The 21,054-nt window shown below is 40.1% G+C and overlaps 1 protein-coding gene, 1 long non-coding RNA gene and 2 other non-coding genes across 8 annotated transcripts in view; 3 read left to right on the top strand and 1 right to left on the bottom strand.

Moving 5' to 3' along the window:
* Xrcc6 (X-ray repair cross complementing 6) overlaps nucleotides 1-21,054 on the bottom strand; it is a 50,804-nt gene that overhangs the window by 3,533 nt on the left and 26,217 nt on the right. The window contains exons 1-10 of one of the 5 annotated variants that reach the window (XM_047548204.1): nucleotides 20,986-21,047; nucleotides 20,377-20,470; nucleotides 16,947-17,059; nucleotides 12,973-13,111; nucleotides 12,450-12,704; nucleotides 9,417-9,600; nucleotides 7,476-7,662; nucleotides 5,407-5,575; nucleotides 4,529-4,690; nucleotides 1,922-2,051 (exon numbers count right to left, since the gene is read on the bottom strand). In XM_047548204.1, coding sequence (XP_047404160.1) covers nucleotides 1,922-2,051; nucleotides 4,529-4,690; nucleotides 5,407-5,575; nucleotides 7,476-7,662; nucleotides 9,417-9,600; nucleotides 12,450-12,704; nucleotides 12,973-13,111; nucleotides 16,947-17,059; nucleotides 20,377-20,455 — 1,418 coding nt within the window. In that variant the 5' untranslated portion in view covers nucleotides 20,456-20,470; nucleotides 20,986-21,047. Of the gene's footprint in view, nucleotides 1-1,921; nucleotides 2,052-4,528; nucleotides 4,691-5,406; nucleotides 5,576-7,475; nucleotides 7,663-9,416; nucleotides 9,601-12,449; nucleotides 12,705-12,972; nucleotides 13,112-16,946; nucleotides 17,060-20,376; nucleotides 20,951-20,985; nucleotides 21,048-21,054 lie in introns of those variants that run through there. The other 4 variants (XM_047548205.1, XM_047548207.1, XM_047548209.1 and 1 more) reach the window with 4 other exon arrangements.
* LOC124982052 (uncharacterized) lies at nucleotides 430-2,321 on the top strand. The gene is made up of 3 exons (XR_007108168.1): nucleotides 430-457; nucleotides 1,553-1,583; nucleotides 1,871-2,321. It is a non-coding gene; the product is annotated as an uncharacterized LOC124982052 (long non-coding RNA).
* Nucleotides 14,364-14,466, top strand: LOC124984098 (U6 spliceosomal RNA). The gene has a single exon (XR_007108560.1). It is a non-coding gene; the product is annotated as a U6 spliceosomal RNA (small nuclear RNA).
* Trnam-cau (transfer RNA methionine (anticodon CAU)) lies at nucleotides 16,759-16,838 on the top strand. The gene has a single exon. It is a non-coding gene; the product is annotated as a tRNA-Met (tRNA).

Genomic DNA, 21,054 nt, shown 5'->3' with positions numbered 1-21,054 from the left:
TTCTCTCTCAGATTTTATCTGATGATCCAAAGGTTAACTTCAAAGCGAACCTGCTCACCGTCTCTCACTGGAAGCCATGGGCAGAGCCAGAAGGAGAGGACTGTGTAAATACAGAGAAAAGACAAAGGGGACTGGTGGGAAAGGGAGATATAGAATCCTGGAATCCGAGTATGCGTTCTTCCCGCATGCAGTAGCAGCGGCATGGGTATAAAGAGGGTGTGGATCCAGAGTCAGACAGCTGTAAAGCTCAATGGGCTCCATCTCTTTCCAGTGGGGTAAGTCCTAGCAAGAGATGCCTCACTCCTCTAAGTCTCAGTTTCTTTATCTTTTTCTTTCTTTCCTCCTCTCACCCCACTTCTCCCCAGGGTCTCACTATGTCTTCGACTCCTGGGCTCAAGTGATCCTCCTGCTTCCTCCTCCTGAGTGCTGGGACTACAGGCATGCACCATCATACCTGGTATAAGCCTGTTTCTTCATTTATAAAATGAGCACAAAGCCAAGCTTTCGGGTTCCTATGAATAACAAAGGAAAGGGTACAGCTGGGGCTGGGGCTCAGGGGGAGACCATTTGCCAAGCATGCACAAGACCATGGGTTCAATCCCCAGCACTGCAGGCCAGAATCTTGAGGTCATTGTGCTAAGGGAAGCAAGCCAGTGCCACAGGGCAAATATTGCGTAATTCTACTTAAATGTATCTAAAATAGTCAAGCTCACAGAAGCAGAGAGCTGCATGGTAGTTGTCAGGGGTGAAGGCAAGGAAAGTTGAGAGTCTAATTAACCAGTGTTAAGTTTCCATTATGCAAGAAAAATAAGTATTAGAGATCTAGAACAACAATGCAGATCTGCCCAACATCGTGCCTATGGTTAATAATGCCATACTGAAATCTGTGTGCGGTGGTGCACACCTGTAATCCCAGCGGCTCAGGAGGCTGAGGCAGGAGAGTTCAAAGCCAGCCTCAGCAAAAGTGAGGCGCTAAGCAACTCAGTGAGACCCTGTCTCTAAATAAAATATCAAATAGGGCTGGGGATGTGGCTCAGTGGTCAAGTGCCCGAGTTCAATCCCCAGTACCCACCCCGCCAAAAGAAGGTAGCTCTCATGTTATGTATTCTTACCACAATTTAAAAAAAAAAAAATTTTTTAATATAAATGTGTGAAAAATGTTATGTGTGGTGTTACAATATGCAAGCTTTGAAAGATGGTCTATCATATACATGGCAGGAAATGATTTAAATTACATAATATTCTTTTAAGTCCATAACAATTTGCTTACTGTGTGACAACAAACATAAACAGGGAGAAGACCAACCAAGAATCTTCCCCCTATTGCTAGTTTTTGAACTTGTTCAACCAACTAATCTGACTTTCTAAGTCCACGAGCACAGTCCCAGGCTCTTCAGTATGATCAGAGCTTCCATTCTCAATGTAGTTTTTTACAAGTTCTCAATAACTAGTCACAATTAACCAGTTAACTAAAAAGGTTAAAATCATATTCTCTTGGCCTATGCCTAACTTGAACTTCTTTTCTTTCTTTCTTTTTTTCTCTTGTGACTAGGGGAGGGAACCCAGGGGCTTCTGCATGCTAGGTAAGTGCTCTATCACTGAGCTACATCCCCAGCCCCACTTTTTTTTGGCTTTTTTTTGGTGGGCTGGGGAATTGAACACCAGGCTTTGTCATGCTAGGCAAGTACTCTACCAACTGAGCTATACCCTCAACACCAGCCCCACCTTTTTAAAATTTAATTTTGAAATGGGGGGATCTCCCTAAGTTGCCCAGGCTGGCCTTGAACTTGTGATCCTCCAGCTGTGGCCTGCGGAGTGGCTAGATTACAGGCAAGTGTCACCACACCTGGCTAATTTGAATTTCTACTAGGACAATTCAGGAGGTGCTCCAGAAGAAAGTCAAGACTGGCTGAGTGCTCACCTGTATTTGAAGCGTAACTTCTGAACGATGGCTTTCATCTTGTCTATCTGTTCAGGGTTGGCCATGACTTTTTCAGTAAAGGGCACTTTCCGTTTATCATCAGCATAGGGGAGGAAGACAAGCTGAAAGCCTAAAAAAGGCAGATAGGTTTTCTGAGATTTGTGTTGTAACTGTCTGTCTCAGTTCCAAAGTCATCCTTCTATGTCCTGCAATAGTGTGGCTAGGGCCCTGCAAACCTCATTTCTCCTTTACCAGCTGACACCTGGTGGCCTAGTGTGCTCTGACTCCAGAGGAAGAACAAAAGGCAAGAGGAATTATCCCTTCCTATATATTTATTGCTCCTGTCCATATTGCTCCAACAAGGAAGGACTCTATACTTGGCAGCAGAGGTTGGTTTCAGTCCCCCACCTTTTTTTTTTTTTTTTTTTTTTTTTAATGTGTTGGCGATGAAACCCAAGACCTTATGCATGCTATACAGGCTTTCTACCTCTGGGCTAAATCCCCAGAACCACTAGAGTGCCTCCCACTCGAGGGCTAACTTCCAGCTCCTCTGAACTTCAATGTCTCTCCTTTTTTCCTCTACCCTCCAACACCTGCTTAAAAAAAAAAAAAAAAAGCAAGGGATAAAGGTTATTAGGCTGATCTTGGTATAGTTACTGGCTGGTTCTAGAAGGACTGAAAAATCTAGACACCATAACCAACTGCCAGTGCCAAATGAAGGTACTTTGCTTGCAATGCTGACAGCATTAAGTCAATAGGAAGGAGCAAGTCCCTTACCTCTACTTTGGCCTCTGGCCTCCCTCTAGCACATACTATTAACACAGCCTGAGAGCTACCTGGGTTTTGGACAGTCTCAGTCTTAGGAGTACAGAGCCAAACAGGGTGAATTTGGAGCTGAGAGATAATAACTTAAACAATGAGCATTCTGATGACCAGGATTAAAAATTTATCTAAGAATTACTTTATAAAGTTATCTATTCTTCAATTGATGAATGGATAAAGAAACTGTGGTATATACACACAATGGAGTACTACTCAGTCATAAAGAAGAATAAAATTACTGCATTTGCTGGTAAATGAATAGAGTTGGAGAACATAATGCCAAGTGAAATAAGCCAATTCCAAGAACCCAAAGGCTGAATGTTTCCTCTGTTAAGTGGATGATGATACATAACGGGGGCGGGGTAGAGGTGGGGGCAGGGGGGTTGGTTGGCAAGAGAAGAATGGAGGAACTTTGGATTATGTAGAGGGAAATGGGGTGGGAGAAGGAAAGATAGTAGACTAAGACAGACATTACCCTATGTACATGTATGATCACATGAATAGTGTGAATCTACATTGTGTACGACTATAGAAATGAAAAGTTGTACCCCATTTGTGTAAAAAAAAGAAAATGCAGATTCCCTTATCTGTAAGAGGTAAGATACATGATGAAAGAAGGTTGATATTTAGTCATAAGACTGGAAATTGGGGTGGAAGGAAGGGAAAAAATAACAGAATGAATCAAACATTACCCTATGTAAATTTATGATTACACAAATGGTATGCCTTTACTCCATGTACAAACAGAGAAACAACATGTATCCCATTTGTTTACAATTAAAAAAAAAAAAGAAATTTTAAAACTAAAAAAAAAAAAAAAAGACTGGAAATTACGGATAAATATTAATCAAACATGGTATATTTCAGTAAAAAAAAGAGAAGAAAAAATACTATTATCAGAAATTAAAACAGAGACATTGTTACAGATCAGAACCAATAGATATTAAAGGAAGAATACAAATAGGCAACTCTATGCCCACAAAGCTCAAAAATAAATAAATAAATAAAGTTATTCATCCATATGGCTAGAGAAGGGAAGAGTAGCATGGGCTAACTACTTTGTTAGGCACTTCACATCATAACCATCCCCATCATCATTACCACCACCACCACTATCATCTTGGTGCTGCTGATCAAACCCAGGGCCTCACACATCATACAGTGTAGTAACTACACTGTAACTACCCTGAACTATACCTCTCAGTCCTGGAACTAGCATCGTAACTTATCTCAGATGTAAAGGTGAAAGGTGTTATAGAATTCCCATCTCTAAGATAAAGAATATAAATAGATTAAGCTATTTGCCACTTGAAGAGGTAACAAGTGGCAGGGATGGATCTGAAACAAAGGAAAGCAAACTTTCACACACATGAGCACAAGACAAAGTCAAGTTGGACTTCAAAATCCATGTTCTTTCCACTACTGTGGTGAATACAGGACATAAATCACACATTAAGCATTATAAGGGGTGACAATGGCTTTCAGTAAAGAAAAGGTGTTAGCAGTGAAGCCTCAAACTTGTGTCAGTAACCTGTAAACAGTCTGTATGTAGACAATTCTCAACCCTAGCTACAGACCAGCCATGAACAGCTAGGTATACTGTGCACTGTACAACCACCTGTATAGGCCTTACCTAGTTGCAAATCATTCACCTAAGACACCTTAAAAACACCCTTTCCCAGGTCTTATTCCTGGGAACTGTGATTCAGCAGGCCTGACTTGGGACCTCTGGAGGGATTCAAAAGCATGGGCAAGGTTCAGGAATCCTGGGAATCTGTTACGTACCTGGAGGAGTCACCTGAATTTTCTGGTCATCCAGCTCTTCTTCCTGTGGCACCAAAGCCACAAAATAAGGGGGGATGTTCTTGCGGGGTGTGTATCTGCACACTGCTATGACGGCCTTCTCCAGACACTTCTCCAGCAGAGCACTGAACAGGGTTGAGCTCCCTAGAAAACAAAGGTCTCAGTGGCCTACGTCCTAAAGAGCTTTCTTCCTCTCTTCCCTCTTAGCCCATGGCATAACCCTACAATTTCTCTTCCATTTTCTTTAAAGATACCTCCATGGTAAAGGGTGTAGAACCCAAAGATGAAGGAAATGTGGGGGCAGGAAAGGCACAGAAATGAAAAGAAAGGAAAGGAACCAGACTGGAATCCTCAAACACTCCCTTTAGGAGTATGAATTATTAATGTCAGCTCACTTTACTCACATTATGCTAACGGCATTTAGCCCCAGGCATTAAGGAAAACCTAATCAGGTCCAACCTGGGGGGTTCCTACTAAACAAAGGAAAGAACCCGTACACATAATAGCAGAGTTCACATCATCTTTAATAGCCGCTAACAGAGAAAAGGCTGAGGAGTTTTGGGTTTTTTTGCTCTATTATCTGATGCCGCAAATAATTCCACAGAAAAAATGTTTTAAAAATCCTCAATTTCATAGCCCCTTCTGGATTTTCTCAGTGCATGTCAGTATACCAAGGATCCTGAAAAAAATCTCTTTAATTTTGTTTAGTCCCAAATGCCCAAATTTGAACATGAAACACTTCCAAAATACCCCATTAACATCTCCTACACAGCGTCCAAGCAGCACCCAGTCAGGAAATGTGGCTCCATAAACTGTCCTGTGTCAGAGTCCTTCACTTATTCTTGGCCTATGCCACTTACCGTTTACCAGGGACTCCTCAGGGTAAACAAACAGGGAGGGCCTCAGGTAATGGTGCTTCTTCAGCATTAGCAAGGGCTTAAAGCCAAGGAGAATCAAACCTGGTTCATCGAACCGCTTCAGCTCTTCTGTTTCCTCTTTCTCTAGTACAATCTGACGACTCCCATAGGTCTACAGGGAAGAAGTAAGGGCCACATGGAGGCTACATGGAAACGCAAACTGGTGGCCACAGGACACCAGCAAGTTAAAATCAGTTCTCTTTAAGCAGGAAGATGGCTCACTAGTGTATCCTCTTCTTACAACCAGGAATTAACATTTACTGAGTGACTGCCAGGTACTTTACTTTGTCATCTAACTGATGTTCTCTAACAATCCTAGGAGGTAGACATTAAAAACTGAGAAAGGGCTAGGGATTTAGCTCACTGGTATGGCACTTGCCTAGCATTTAAGAAGCCTTGGGGTAGTAGAGCATTTGCCTAGCATGTGTGAGGCACTACACCACATTAAAAAATTAAAAGTATTGTGTCCATCTACTAAAAAAAAAAAAAAAAGACACAGCCTTGGATTCCATCCCCGGTACTGCAAACAAACTATTCAACAAAGAGTAAACTGAAGCCCAATGGTTGGGTAACATTCCAGGTTATACAACTACATTGGGTTTTAAACCCAGATCTTCCTGGTGCCAAAGGCCATATTCTTCAGGTATTTATTCCTTCCCTTACTGAGCCCAGCCCCATCCCTGACATACAAAGGATGCTCAAACCAAGCTTATTTATGGAATAAGAGTACCTAGGTTGGTACCAGGTTAGGTCCCAGTTAGTATGGAAGGCAGACACACAGACACACACACATATCTTAAGTATTACTTCCAAACTGTTTGCATTTTGATCCTCGGATAACAGAACTGAGTAATACCAAATTTGAGTTTTATGAACGAGAGAGCCCTCCAGGTGTTTTCAGGCATCCTGGATCAAGAAAGAAACTCAGTAGCTATAAGAGTTACTGCCTGTGAATAAACCACATGAAAAATGAGTTACTTTCAAAATGGAAGAGGAAAATGCTTATTTTCTGCTCCTTCAAAAAGAAGCTAACATACTATTTTGAAATTTGTGCTTTATTTTTTTAATGCTTGCTTATTATCAACTGAGCAACTCTTTATATGTGTGTGTGTACATATATATGTATTTTTTTTTAAGTTGTAGGTGGACACAATACCTTCATTTTATTTTTATATGGTGCTGAGAATCAAATCCAGGGCCCCAAGCATGCTAGGTGAGCACACTAACATTGAGCCACAACACCAGCCCAAAATCTGTGCTTTAAAAAACATCTCATGGGTTCAATCAAAATAGTATTTAGTCACACTTCTAGGTCCTGAACTGAACTTATGCAAAAAATCTGATTCTCTCCCACATTTTTCATGATTTAAAAAAACAAGCAAATAAAATGAACGATGACTCACTCAATTTTCAAGGTCAAATTCTTCTATAGATTGGATACAGGTGAGAAGATGAGGAAAGAATGTTTTGTATTTTCAGGTTCAGAAAGGCAGATGTATGCCATTTCAAAGCATAGGAAATTTCTTATTTATCTAGCAAAAAAAAATTCTCTTTAAAAAAGTTCACCTCATACCTAAAATGTTACGAGTTTCTCATCTCCCTAGTTAACTAGGAAGTACTTTCTGCCATTGTACTCGATTAAGGAGTTAGACCGTTCGTGTGGCATGTGCTGAGTGGTCCAGGGCTGAAGCTTCCACTGACATCTCTTACAAATGCTGGTGCTGTTTAGCTCTCTAGCTCTCAGGATTTCACTGATCAAAATGCCATAGTTTTAAAGTGTAATGACTGTCTTTTTCTTTTCTTTTTTGCAGTACTGGGGATTGAATTCAGGGCCTGGCACATATTAGACAAATACTCTACTTGAGCTACCCTGATTTTGTGTCTCAATATCTTGAATAGAAAGATGCACACATGAAAGTGATGTAACTGGTTAGGTTAATCACTGTCTCTCCCCCAACCCCCCTTTAACTCTTCAACAGGAGACTATTTGGTAAGAAAGCATATTGACCTACCTGAGATCTCTTGGTGTCGCTAGGCAGGAGCAAACTGCCTGTATTTACATTAAATGTCCGTGTCTTGGTTTTCACTGGTTCATTTGTTTCCCGATACAGCCTCATTGGAAAAGGCTTGTGAGCCTTCTGGACCAAGTTATAAATGCCTACAGTGAACGCTATATCCTTGTTGAGCTTAAACTTTAACCTGAGAGAAAAATGAAAGCATGGACTCAGACTGTATAAAAAACCAGGCATGGTGGCCCATGCCTATAATCCCAGCAGTTTAGGAGGCTGAAGCAGGAGGATTCCAAGTTCAAGGCCAGCCTCAGTAACTTCTTTTTTTTGGCTGTTCCAGGGATTGAACTCTAGGGCGCTTAACCACCAGGGCACATCCCCAGCCCATTTTATTTTTTATCTTGAGATGCAGTCTCACTTGGTTGCTTATAGCCTCACTAAGTTGCTGACACTGGCTTCAAACATGTGATTCTCCTGCCTCAGCCTCCTGAGCCACTGGAATTACAGGCATGAGCCACCACACCCCATTCAGACTCAGCAACTTAGTGAGGCCCTAAGCAACCTAGCAAGACTCTTCTCTCCAAAAAAAAAAATTTTTTTTAAAAGGTTCAGGATGTAGCTCAGGGGTAAAGCACCCCTGGATTCAATCCCCAGTACATTAAAAAAAAAAAAAAAAGACTGTATTCTCCTATCTACAATTCCTTCAAGACACTCAAGTTTCAGTTTGCTTTATTCTCCACAAAAATACTAAACAAGTTCTAAATGCATTTTAATAATACGATAGAATTTGCTATACTACACCCCCAAAGTCTAAACTACAAAAATTAGTTTCAAAATATATTAACTACTTAGAATAATGATAAAGAACAATTGGAACTAAGGATGTAACTCAGTAGTCCAGTCGAAAAGGAAGCCTGGGGCTGGGGCTTGTAGCTCAGTGGAAGAAAGAACCCTTGCCTAGCATACACATGATCCTGGGTTCCATCCCCAGCACTACAAAAAAATAAAAATAAAACGAAACAAGTCAGATTCTTCTTAGGAAGAAACATTGAGAAGCCCTTAGGATTCTAATATCAAGATTCTTTGAAAGAAGACAATCTAATAATCTGGTTCCTATTGGGCTCAAGTTTATAAGAGATCAGAATAATACTTTTTTGTTGTTATCTGGTACTAAGGATTGAAACCAGGACCTTGTGCATGCTAGAAAAGCATTCAACCACTGAGCTACATCCCCAGTCCTTTTTATGTTTTACTTTGAGAGACGGTCTTACTAAGTTGCCCAGCAGGCCTCAAACTTGAGATCCTCCTGCCGCGGCCTTCTGAGCAGTTAGGATCATAGGCGTGGATCACCATGTCTGACTAAATGAAGACAAATTTTTTTTGTTTGTGTATGTGATGCAGCACTGGGGATTGAACCCAGGGATGCTTTACCACTGGCTACATCCCCAGCCCTTTTTATTTTTTATTGTTAGATAAGGTCTTGCAATGTTGCTGAGTCTAGCCTCAAATTTGCAATCATCCTGCCTCAGTCTTTAGAATAATATATATATATTTTTTTAGAATACACTTTTAACAATGATGATAACAAACATTTATTGAGGTTTTGCTTCATACAACCTGTCTGATACATTTTTTTTTCATTTATTCCTCACAATTACCTAATGAGTTGGGTGTTACTGTGATCATCAACACAGAAGAAAGCAAACAGAGTACTAGTGAGTACAGCTGAGGATTCATTTAGGCCAAAAGGAAATGGAGGACTGTGCTATACTGGAGAAGCAATCAGACTGTGCTATACTGGAGAAGCAATCAGACTGTGCTATCCTCATAAAGCTGGTGTTGTGGAACACAGTGGGACAGTAGCAGAGCACAGGGAAGTCAAAGCAACACATTACTGGTCATTTGCTTGGGACCTGGGGTCAGTGACATGGGCTTAGTGCTCACCGGGACAGCACTCGCTTCCTGGTCTCCTTGGCACGAACTTTCCTCAACAGGTCTTCCAACTTGCTTGATTCCTCAAAGTGAACCCCAAGATCCTCATCCTCTGCTATGCTGATGATATCTCTGTAGAACAAGGATATGTCAAAGCCCCCACATTTCTTCAGATGCATCAAGTCAAGGAAGATTCCTGGTACACAGACAAAAATAAGGAAGAAAAAATAATTTTCAGTAAGTGGGAATTTTTTTTTTTTTTTTTTTTTTTTAAGAGCTAGGGATCTCGGCCAGGCGAGGGAGCGCACACCTGTAATCCTAGTGGCTCAGGAGGCTGAGGCAGGAGGATTTCGAGTTCAAAACAACAGCAAGGTGCTAAGCAACTCACTGAGGCCCTGTCTCTTAATAAAATACAAAATTGGCCTGGGGATGTGGCTCAGTGGATGAGTGCCCCTGAGTTTAATCCCCAGTACCAAAAAAAAAAAAAAAAAAAAAAGAAAGAAAAGAAAAAGAAAAGAGATGGGGATCTCACTACATTGCCCAGACCAGCCCTAAACTCCTGGACTCAAGCAATCTTTTGCCTCACCCTCCGGAGTAGCTGGGACTACAGGCATGGGCCAACATGTCCAGCTTGAGAATTCTTTTCAGTTAAATACAAATATGCTTTTAAAAGCAGCCCCCACCAAATTAGATTAACATTTTCAAGAATTAAAGAAAGTGGCTAAATAAATTAGCTGCTATAATTACTTGAGAAAACTTACTCAAATAACCATCCTTCAAGGTAACATTAAAATCAGAAGTGCAGGATATGGTGGCCCAAGCCTGTAATCCCAGCCACTCAGAAGGCTGAGCCAGATATGACAACCTAGCAAGACCCTGTCTCAAAACAAATAAAAAATAAGGGCTAGAATGTAGCTCAGTGGTAGAGCACACCTGGGTTTAAACCGCAGTTTAGGAAAAAAAAAAATCAAGACAAGCTTGCTCTGGTAGTAAGTTCAAGGACTCTAGTATAGTCCTTTTTTTTTTATTATTAAAATGTTTTATTTTTATAGACACATTTTGATTTATTGTACACAAATGGGGCACAACTTTTCATTTCTATGGTTGTACACAATGCAGATTCACGCCATTCATGTAATCACACATATATATAGGATACTACTATCTGTTTCATTCTACTGCTTTTCCATCCCCACCCCCTCCCACCCCTTTTTCCTCTACACCATCCAAAGTTCCTTCATTCTTCTCTTCCCCCAGCTACCCCCCATCGTTATATATTGTCATGCACTTATCAGAGAAAACATTCGGCCTTTGGTTTTTCGGGCTTGGCTTATTTCACTTAGCATGATATTTTCCAACTTTATCCATTTACCAGCAAATGCCATAATTTTATTGTTCTTTATGAATTGAGTAATATTCCATTGTGTAGATATACCACAGTTTCTTTATCCATTAGTCAATTGAAGGGCTTCTAGGTTGGCTCCACAATCTAGCTACTGTGAATTGAGCTGCTATGAACATTGATGTGGCTGCATCACTGTAGTATGCTGATTTTAAGTCCTTCGGATATAAACCGAGGAGTACGATAGCTGGGTCAAATGGTGGGTCCATTCCAAGCTTTCTGAGGAATCTCCACAATGCTTTCCAAAGTGGCTGTACCAATTTGCAACTCCACCAGCAATGTATGAATGTGCCTTTTTCCCCCACATCCACGCCAATACTTACTATTGCTTGTGTTCTTCTTTTTTTTTTTGGCGGTGCTGGGAATCGAACCCAGGGCCCTGTGCCTGGAAGGCAGGCACTTTACCAACTGAGCTATCTCCCCAGCCCTTGTGTTCTTGATAATAGCATTCTAATTGGAGTTAGATGAAATCTTAGGGTGGTTTTAATTTGCATTTCTCTAATTATCAGGAATGCTGAGCACTTTTTCATATATTTTTTGATTACCTATATATCTTCTGTGAAGTGTCTGCCCATTTCCTTAGCCCATTTATTGATTGGGTTCTTTGTATTTTGGGTGTAACGTTTTTTAAGTTCTTTATAAACTTTGGAGATGAGTGCTCTGTCCAAAGTGTGTGTGGAAAAGATTTTCTCCCACTCTGTAGGCTCTCTTTTCACATTGTTGATTGTTTCCTGTGCTGAGAAAAAACTTTTTAGTTTGAATCTATCCCATTTATTGATTCTTGCTTTTATTTCTTGCGTAATGGGGGTCTTGTTAAGGAAGTCTGGTCCTAAGCCAACATGATGGAGATTTGGGCCTACTTTTTCTTCTATTTGGTGAAAGGTCTCAGGTCTAATTCCTAGATACTTGATCCATTTTGAGTTGAGTTTTGTACAGGGTGGGAGTTTAGTTTCATTTTACTGCATATGGATTTCCAGTTTTCCCAGCACCATTTGTTGAAGAGGCTATCTTTTCTCCATTGTAAGTTTTTGGCACCCTTGTCTAGTATGAGGTTACTTAGTACAGTCCTTTAGACAGCATAATAAGGTCATGTTCTTCTTCTTCTTTTTCTTGAGACTGGGTCTACTATGTCACCCAGGCTGGCCTCATATCCCATGGGCTCAAGTGATCCTCCCACCTCAGCCTGCAGAGTAGGCCATGTCTCTCTGGCACGGTCATTTTCAGTGTTAATGTTACACAGGTATCTTTCCCTGGCTTTACTTTATTCTTTCATTTGACTCTGGATGGTGAAAAGCAAATGCTTGAGATCAGCTATAAAGAAAGCAATAGGGCTGGGGTTGTGGCTCAGTGGTAGAGCACTTGCATGTGTGAGGCACTGGGTTCGATTCTCAGCACCACATATAAATAAATGATTAAAATAAAGGAAAAAATATAAAGAAAGCATTAAAATTGGGCTGGGACTGTAGCTCAGTGGCAGAGCACTTGCCTAGCACATGTGAGGCACTGGGTTCAATCCTTAGCACCACATGAAAAAATAAATAAAATAAAGACATTCTGTCTATCTACAACTACAACAAATAAATAAATAAATAAGAAATCAATAAAATTAAGTGCCAATTTAAAAGAATAATAAAAAGGCCCACCTGTGTCACGAAGATCACTAGCTTTGGTCCTGGCCCGGCTGGCTTTTGAACTGTCATTGCCATGGGGGTTGTCTTCATTGGTGAACAGCATGATCCTCTTATGACTCATCTTAAACTGGACATTGCTAAAGAGGTTGGCACAGACCCACAGCACTTCACTCAATGAGTAGTCAGATCCATGGCCAATTAGGTCTTGAAAATGTTTTTTTCCCTGCTGCCCCTTAAACTGGTCAAGCTCTAGCATTCGTTTTGCACCTGATTAAAGGCAAGGAATCAAAAGGACAGAAAAACCAGAAGAGAGTCAGTGGTCACCTTCACCATGGAATAACAGAAGGGCCAGGATCCCTTTCTCACCCCACAGCTGTTCAACACATAGAGCACAAGTCTGCATACCAGCAAGGACCCCTTGTAGGAGAGCAGACTCCTTAACAAGATGGAACCTGCTTCCTCCTCCATAGTCCTCTTTGTTCAGGGTAGTGACATTCTCATGTAAGGGAAATGCTGACCTTACAACATTACTGACCTGGATTATCCAACTCTTGTAAGACGTAAATATTTTTGAAATTCACTGAATTTTTGTCTTTCTTGGTACCATAGAATACCACTGCCAAGAGATCTCGATCACTGCTTATGATCTTACTGGCATATACACTCTGGATACACTGAAAAAATTAAAATTCAATGAATATTTACTTAACACTAAAGTTCTATAAGTTCCTGGCATATAATAGGTGCTCAACATGTCCTGGCTGAATTTATACACAGCACTATGATAAGACATAACCCCTACTTTCAGAAGGTTCCTGAATCAGAGAGTGATAAGCATATATATCAAGTTATAACAAACACAAAGTGCTATGTTTATAATAGATTTACAAGCAGTCCCTAGGTATGGGGTGTAGGTCACTGGGCTCAGCAGAGTGACTGCTTGGTATGCATGAGGCCAGGTTCAATCCTCAGCAATATCAAAACAAAAATCTAAGAAACCCACAAAGCAGTCCCTACTATAAGAAACCAGAAAATTAAAAACATGGATCTCCTCAGGGAACAGACTAGGCTATAAGGGGGAAAAAAGCCCAATAATGGAATCAGAAGCCCTGAGTTGTATCCCACTTATGTCATTCACTTAATGGGTGAGTTTGACAGGTCACCTGATCTTTCCTAAAGTATTCTGACACCAAGAAATAGTTTACACAGCTAATTACAAAGCTTAAATTAACAGTAAGTATATGTTACTTAAACAGCATCCTTTAAAATAAAATTACACAATTACAGACATCAGTGTTCCAGTCACAGGAAAGGTCTGTCCCCGTATGAACTAACATCAGCATCTGGTAGATCTGGTCTCAGAAGAGTTGGTCCACTTTGGGCCTGTTTCATTCTGAGGCAACGATAAAATTCTTTCTGAATCTGCAAAGCTGAATAATAACCAACCATGGTGACAGTTTTCATGTCCTGCCTGAACCTCTAATTGGCCTTCCTCTACAGCAAGTCTCTCCTTAGATGAAAAACTTACATTACGGCTAGTTAGTGACAATAATCTGCATGGCAAGTAGTTATTTCTATAAACATTTTAATCTATTTGTGAAGTAGTCAACAAATGTTTACAAGAATTTGGTTAAAACTCCTTTTAGATTCTAAAAATGAAAACACAAAAACAAGCTGGGTATGGCAGCACATACCTATAATCCCAGCTACCAGGAGGCTTGAGGCAGGAGGATTACAAGAAGAGGATTGCAAGTCACAGGCCAGCCAGGGCAACTTAGCTAGACCCTATCTCAAAATTCTAAAAAAGTGGAGGATTGCAGGGTGAGCTGGGGATATGGGTCATTGGAATGACATGAGGCCCTGGGTTCAATTCCCTGTACAGTAATACCTAAAAAATTTTCAAAAAACATAAAAACAAACAAAATTGTGCTCTCTTTTGTGACACATATATTAAATTTAAATGATACAGAGATTAGTATGGCCCTTGCACAAGGACAATATGAGAAAACAAAACTAAAACAGAATCTCAGAAAATGTCCTTTCATTGCTTGTTAACAAATACATTGTGCTCACTGGTGAATCTCTCATCTATTTGGAATCTAACACTACCTTTTCTTTTGTGGTCTTTAGGCTTAAAATTTTCCATGAACCCTTTGTAATTATATGGAGAATGATGAGTGCTATCTTTTTGGGAGATAAAGTACATAGCTTTCATAATATCCTCAAAGAGTTCTGTAATACAAAAAACATTAAAGCAGCTCTCCTCGAACTGTGGTCTCCAAATCAGTAACATCAACAAGTTCCTGGAAATGCAAATTCTTTTTGTTTTTTTCCCTAGCACTGAGGATTGGACCCAGGACCTTGTACATGCTAGGCAAGTACTCTGTCACTGAGCAACATCCTCAGTACTTTTTATTTACTTTTTTTTTTTTTTTTTTTGAGACAAGGTCCTGCAAAATTGCCCAGGCTGGTTTCAAACTTACAATCCTCCTGCTTCAGCCTCCCAATTACTTGGGATTACAAGTATATGCCACCATGCCCAGACTGGAAATGCAAATTCTTGGTTCCTACACCAGACCTACAGAACTGGAAATTTTGAATCTGAGGTAAAGTAGTCTGTGTCTTTTTATTTTTGTGTGTGTGGTACTGAAGATTGAACCCAGGAGTACTCTACCACTGAGATACATCCCCAGTCCTTTTTATATTTTATTTTGAGATGGGGTGGGGGGTCTCACAAAGTTGCCCAAGCTGGCCTATAACTTTCCATCCTACTGTCTCAGTCACCCAAGTTGCTGGGATTACAGGCGTGAAGACTGCCAGACTGCAGTGTGTATTTTAATGCCTTGCAGGTGATTCTTACATAGGTTCAAGTTTGAGAACAACTGCTTTAAAGTACAGATTTTTTAAATTCTTTTTTTATATGCAAGGTATTCTGACTGACCAACTGTAAGACCTGTTTGTATGCAAATTAGAACCCAAGTTTTTGTTTGATTCCAAATTGCCATACTGTTCACCATACCAGCTGCACCATGTTACATTCCCAGTGATGAATGTATAAGGATTCCAATTTCTCCACAGCCTCATCAACATTTCTTTTTTGTTTGTTTTGTTTTTTGGTGCAGTACTGGAGTTGAACCCAAGAGGGTTCTACCACTGAGTCACATCTCTAGCCCTTTTTTTTTGGCACCAGGGATTGACCTCAGGGGCACTCAACTACTGAGTCACATCCCCATCCCTGTTTTGTATTTTACTTAAGAGACAGGGTCTCATTGAGTTGCTTAGCACCTTGCCATTGCTGAGGCTGGCTTAGAACTCACAATCCTCCTGCCTCAGCCTCCTGAGCCGCTGGGATTATAGGTGTGCGTGCCACTGCACCTAGTCCCACTAGCCCTTTTTTAAAAATTGAAAAAAAAATTTTTTTTTCCTATGTCCAGGCTGTCCTCAAACTCATGATTCTGCTGCCTCAGCCTCCCAAGCAGCTGCGATTATAGGGCAGTGCCACCATGCCTGGTTACTCTTATTTCTTTTCTTTCTTTTTTTCCTTTATAATTATAGCCATATTAGTAGATATAAAGAGGTATCTCACTGTGGTTTAGATCTGCATTCCCTAATGACTAAAGCTGTTGCATTTTTCTTGTGTTTATTGGTCACCTGTATATCTTTGGAGAAATGTCTATTCAAGTTCTTTGCCTATATTAAAATTGGGGTTGTCTTTTTGTTATAGTAACATTTTTCAGCAATAGTGTTCAACTCCCAAATATCACTTACGAGAAGTTTTTTTTTTTTTTTTTTCCTCCAGTACTGAGGATCCAACCTGTGGCCTTGTGCATAATCTGTATCAATGAACTACATCCTCAGCCCAAAAGGACTCTTCTTCTTCATACCATAAATACCAGTACTTCCCTTCTTCTTTTATAATCCTATATTTGAAGAATAAGCCCACTTCTACTATCAGGCTAAGACAAAAGGTGGAAGCAATATAGTCGTAGAGTCCCAAATTCAAATCCAAACTAAAATGGAACTGCTCTCCAGCACTGCTACTTTGTTTGTTTGTTTGTTTGGCTGCATATAGGCTAACTGCTATTTAACATTCAAACTTTTCAAAGAGTTCATATTTTTCAAGTGGTATCAATACTTTTTTGCTATTTTTTAATCAAATAAAAAGGTAGTTTTGCCAGGCATGGTGGCACACCCCTGTAATCCCAATGACTCGGGAGACCAAAGCAGGGCTGCAAGTTCAAGGCCAGCCTCAGCAACTCAGCGAGACCCTAAACAACTTAGTGAGATACTGTCTCAAATTAAAAAATTTAAAAAGGCTGGATGTGGCTGGGGATATAGCTCAGTTGGTAGAGTGCTTGCCTCATAAGCACAAGGCCCTGGGTTCAATCCCCAGCACCACAAAAAAAAACACATAAAAATAAAAATGGCTGAATGTAGCTCAGTAGTAAAGTGCCACTGGGTTCAATCACAAATACCCAAAACAAAACTAAACAAAAAAGATAGTCTTACCTGGATACTCATATCAAAAGGAGTCAATTCATCTTCACCCTGAGATTCAAACATGGCCATGGAGGCATCAACCAAAAAAATCAAACTGTCTCTTCCTGAATATTTATATTCTCCTATGGGGAAAATAAATGGAAGGAACATTTACCCTTGTATTCATATTTACATTTAACACTAATAAGAAACAAATAGAGAAAAGTTCCTAAAGCAAAAGTATAATCTAATGAATTTTTATAAAGAGAACATCCTTAAAACAACCATCAGTGTCAGGAAAATCAGTCTTATTGGTCACCCCAGAAGTCCTTCATATATTCTCTCCTAATTACAATCCCCACCTCCCCACAAAGTCACCATGATCCTTACTGTTGGTAATTACTTCCTTAACTTTTCATTATAATTTTATCATCCAAGTGTGCATCCCTAACCATTAGTTCTGTTTTTTTTTTAATTCTCTTCCCCCCGCCACCCCCTCTAATGATATATTGTCATGCATTTATCAGAGAAAACATTCGGCCTTTGGTTTTTTGGGCTTGGCTTATTTCACTTAGCATGATATTTTCCAACTTTATCCATTTACCAGCAAATGCCATAATTTTATTGTTCTTTATGGCTAAGTAATATTCCATTGTGTATATATATATATACCACAGTTTCTTTATCCATTTGTCAACTGAAGGGCATCTAGGTTGGTTCCATAATCTAGCTATTGTGAATTGAGCTGCTATGAACATTGATGTGGCTGCGTCACTGCAGTATGCTGATTTTAAGTCCTCTGGGTATAAACCGAGGAGTGGGATAGCTGGGTCAAATGGTGGGACCATTCCAAGCTTTCTGAGGAATCTCCATACTGCTAACCATTAGTTTTGACTTTCTATAAAAATGCTTTGGAAACTTTAGTCTATTTTTCCTTATAGTTTATTTCTTAAAAAACCAGAATGCTTTGTCACATACACTATTCCACATTCTGGATTTTGCTGATTGCATTCTTTTGGTCTAGATTAACACCTACATCTTTTGGTGTACTCTGCTGTCCTTACTAAGGACCTAGAGTGGTTTAATCAGATTCAAGTTTTCTTTTTTCAGCATGACTATATCATAAGTGATATGGGTTTTTTAAAGTTCTTTTTAGATACAACAGTAGATATGCTTTTTTTTTTTTTAAATACTGGATATTGAACCCAGAGGTGCTTAACCACTGAGCCACATCCCCAACCCTTTTTATTTTGAGACAGGGTCTCACTAAGTTACTGACTCTGGCTTTGAACTTACAATCCCCCTGCCTCAGACTCCCAAATTGCTAGGATTACAGTTGTGTGCTACTCCGCACAGCTCCTCCTTATTTTGAGAAAGGGTCTCCCTAAGTTAATTAGGGTCTTACTAAATAGCTGAGGCTGGTCTTGAACTTTCTATCCTCCTGCCTCAGCCTCCCAAGGCACTGGGATTACAGGAGTGTGCCACCAAGCCCAGCTGTGATGTTTTCTTTTTCTTTTTTTTCATAAAATGGTATACATCTAATTATCTTCCTTTTTGACATTGATGCTACTTAATACAATTAAATTAGCCACCTTTTGGAGAACAAAATGTGTCAAAATCCTTAAGCAAATGTTACCTTGAGGGCTGGGGTTGTGGCTCAGTGTTACAGCACTTGCCTAGCATGTGTGAGGCATTGGATTTGATTCCCAGCACCACATATAAATAAATGAATAAAATAAAGATCTTTCAACATCTAAAAAAATAAATAAAAATTAAAATTAAAAAAAAAGTTGGGCTGGGGAGATAGCTCAGTTGGTAGAGTGCTTGCCTTGCAAGCACAAGGCCCTGGGTTCGATCCCCAGCACCGAAAAAAAAAAAAAAAAAAAAAAAAAAAAAAAAAGTTACCTTGATCTGGTAAATTCTACCTTTTAAAATTCTATCTTATTAAGATATGGAAAAATACAAAATTTATTACAATGTTGGGCTGGAGATATGGCCCAGTGGTAGAATGCTGCCTGGCATGCCAAGGTTTGATCTCTCTCCTTGTAAAAAAAATAAAATAAAATTTACTATGATGTTGTTTATTAAAGAAATTGAAAATAACTTAAAATGTCCTTCAGGAAATAGACTGAATTAATAAATTATTATATATTTTAAATGAGTTATGAGGCAGGAGGATTGCAAAGTAACAGCCAGCCTCAGGAACTGAGCAAGAACCTCAGCAACTTAGTGAGACCCTGTCCAAAATAAAAAATAAAAAGCACTGGGGTTATAACTCAGTAGTTAAGCACCTATAGGTTCAATCCCCAGTACCACCAAATAAACAAGTTATAAAGACTATGTATATGTAGTTAAAACATGGAAAGATACTTCTATGATACAAAAAGAAAAAAGGCAGAACACAAAATTGTACATTCAAAAAAAAATTTTTTGGAAGAAGATTGGTGTAAGTTAAAGTGAGAAAAATGTACATATACTATGATTACAGTAATATAAAAATCAGATACGAAGAAAAATGTGCATGTATGTATATTTAGGAAACAGATCCAAAAATGCATAAATGAGCTATTCAAATTTCCAAAGAAGTTGGGCATGGTAGAATAGGCCTATGGCCCAGTTACTAAGGAGGATGAGACAGGAAGATGACTTGAGTCCAGTAGTTCAAGACCAGCCTAAGAAACAAAGCAAGGCCCTATCTCAAAAAAAGAGCCAAAATTATGGTAATGGTTGATTGTGGTAGAGTGATAGGCATACAGATTACAAATTTTTTTAATAAAATTTTCTATCCAGGAATCAAATTAACTAGTATGTAGATTACATGTACCCTTTATTTCTCTTCCTCCCCTATGTGTTACTGATTTGCTTGAATGCACTACTTGAATAATACTATTGCCTGAACACACACAGATACTCCTAAACCTGGAAGCTATCATGAAGGAATCACTTTTTTTTTTTTTTTTTTTTTTGCGGTGCTGGGGATTGAACCCAGGGCCTTGTGCTTGCGAGGCAGGCACTCTACCAACTGAGCTATATCCCCAGCCCAGAATCACTCTCTTGAAATCCATATTGCCAATGTTTACTCTTCCATTGCTGTAGTTGCTGTAAGGTAAAGGTATTTTTATATTGAGGTGCTGGGATGAATAAAACTCCTTTATCAGGTGAGAAAGGGTCTTATCTGAGTTATGTAACACACCAAGATACCCATGAATAGGGTCATTTACTGGAGCTCAAATGATATCAATCTACCAGTGCCCAGTAAAATTTAAGACTAGAAATATCTCACAGAATAGAATCAGAATAACAGAGCCTAGGGTAGCTCTGCAAAGCTCAAAGGAAGAAAACTATTTCAGATTATTTGGGGAGAAAGGTGGGCCATTAGGTTACAAAGTCCTTCCAGGAGCAAGCAGGGAAGGTCCTTTGTTCTACATACAGAACGGCACTACATGTTAAAGTCACTTACCACCTGCTTCAGGGCTTTCCTCTTTTTCTTCTTCCTCTTCATCGCCCTCGGTTTTGTAGTAAGACTCCCACCCTGACATAATGGTTTCTGCTCACTATGTGAAATAAGTTCAGATAAGTAACAAGAAAATTTAAAGAAAAAATATCGACTCTTAGCTTCTTTTAAGAGCTGTTACAAAAGCTCGGGGTTACTAGTGAATAATGTGGAGGATGGATCCCTGCCTTTCATTTGTTGGGATGCACTGGGAAATGGACAAGGGGGGCAATCAAGCAGCAGCTTCACCTTAGCTACCCCTTACGGACGCTTCAGGGCCAGAGGCGACCGCTCTGATGCGTCGCGGGACAGACCCTGGAGGTCCCGCCTCCTGCTCCATATATGGATTGCGATGGTTACTCGGTTATCTAGCTGATCGACACGTCCTCATTCCGCTCCCAAATCTACCCCAACCCCTCAATCAGCACGCCCAAGGAGGTCTCCCACGCCGGCAGGCCTCCAGGGCCGATGCCGCCTCCCGCGAAGAAGCGGGGTTCAGAGGCTGTCTCTACACTCAGGTTTGCACACCCGCGGTGAGCGCTGTCCCACCGCAAGGACAGCGAGGCGCTAGCCTACCTCTGCAGCAGGGTAGAGATCAACTTTTACAGATAGCGGGCAGCACGTACGCTCCAACTTCCGTTCTCT

Source organism: Sciurus carolinensis, chromosome 4, assembly GCF_902686445.1.
Source record: "Sciurus carolinensis chromosome 4, mSciCar1.2, whole genome shotgun sequence".
NCBI classification, from domain to species: Eukaryota; Metazoa; Chordata; class Mammalia; order Rodentia; family Sciuridae; genus Sciurus; species Sciurus carolinensis.
The sequence above is the reverse complement of the archived record's forward strand: the minus strand, read 5'-3'. Positions and strand labels throughout refer to the sequence as shown.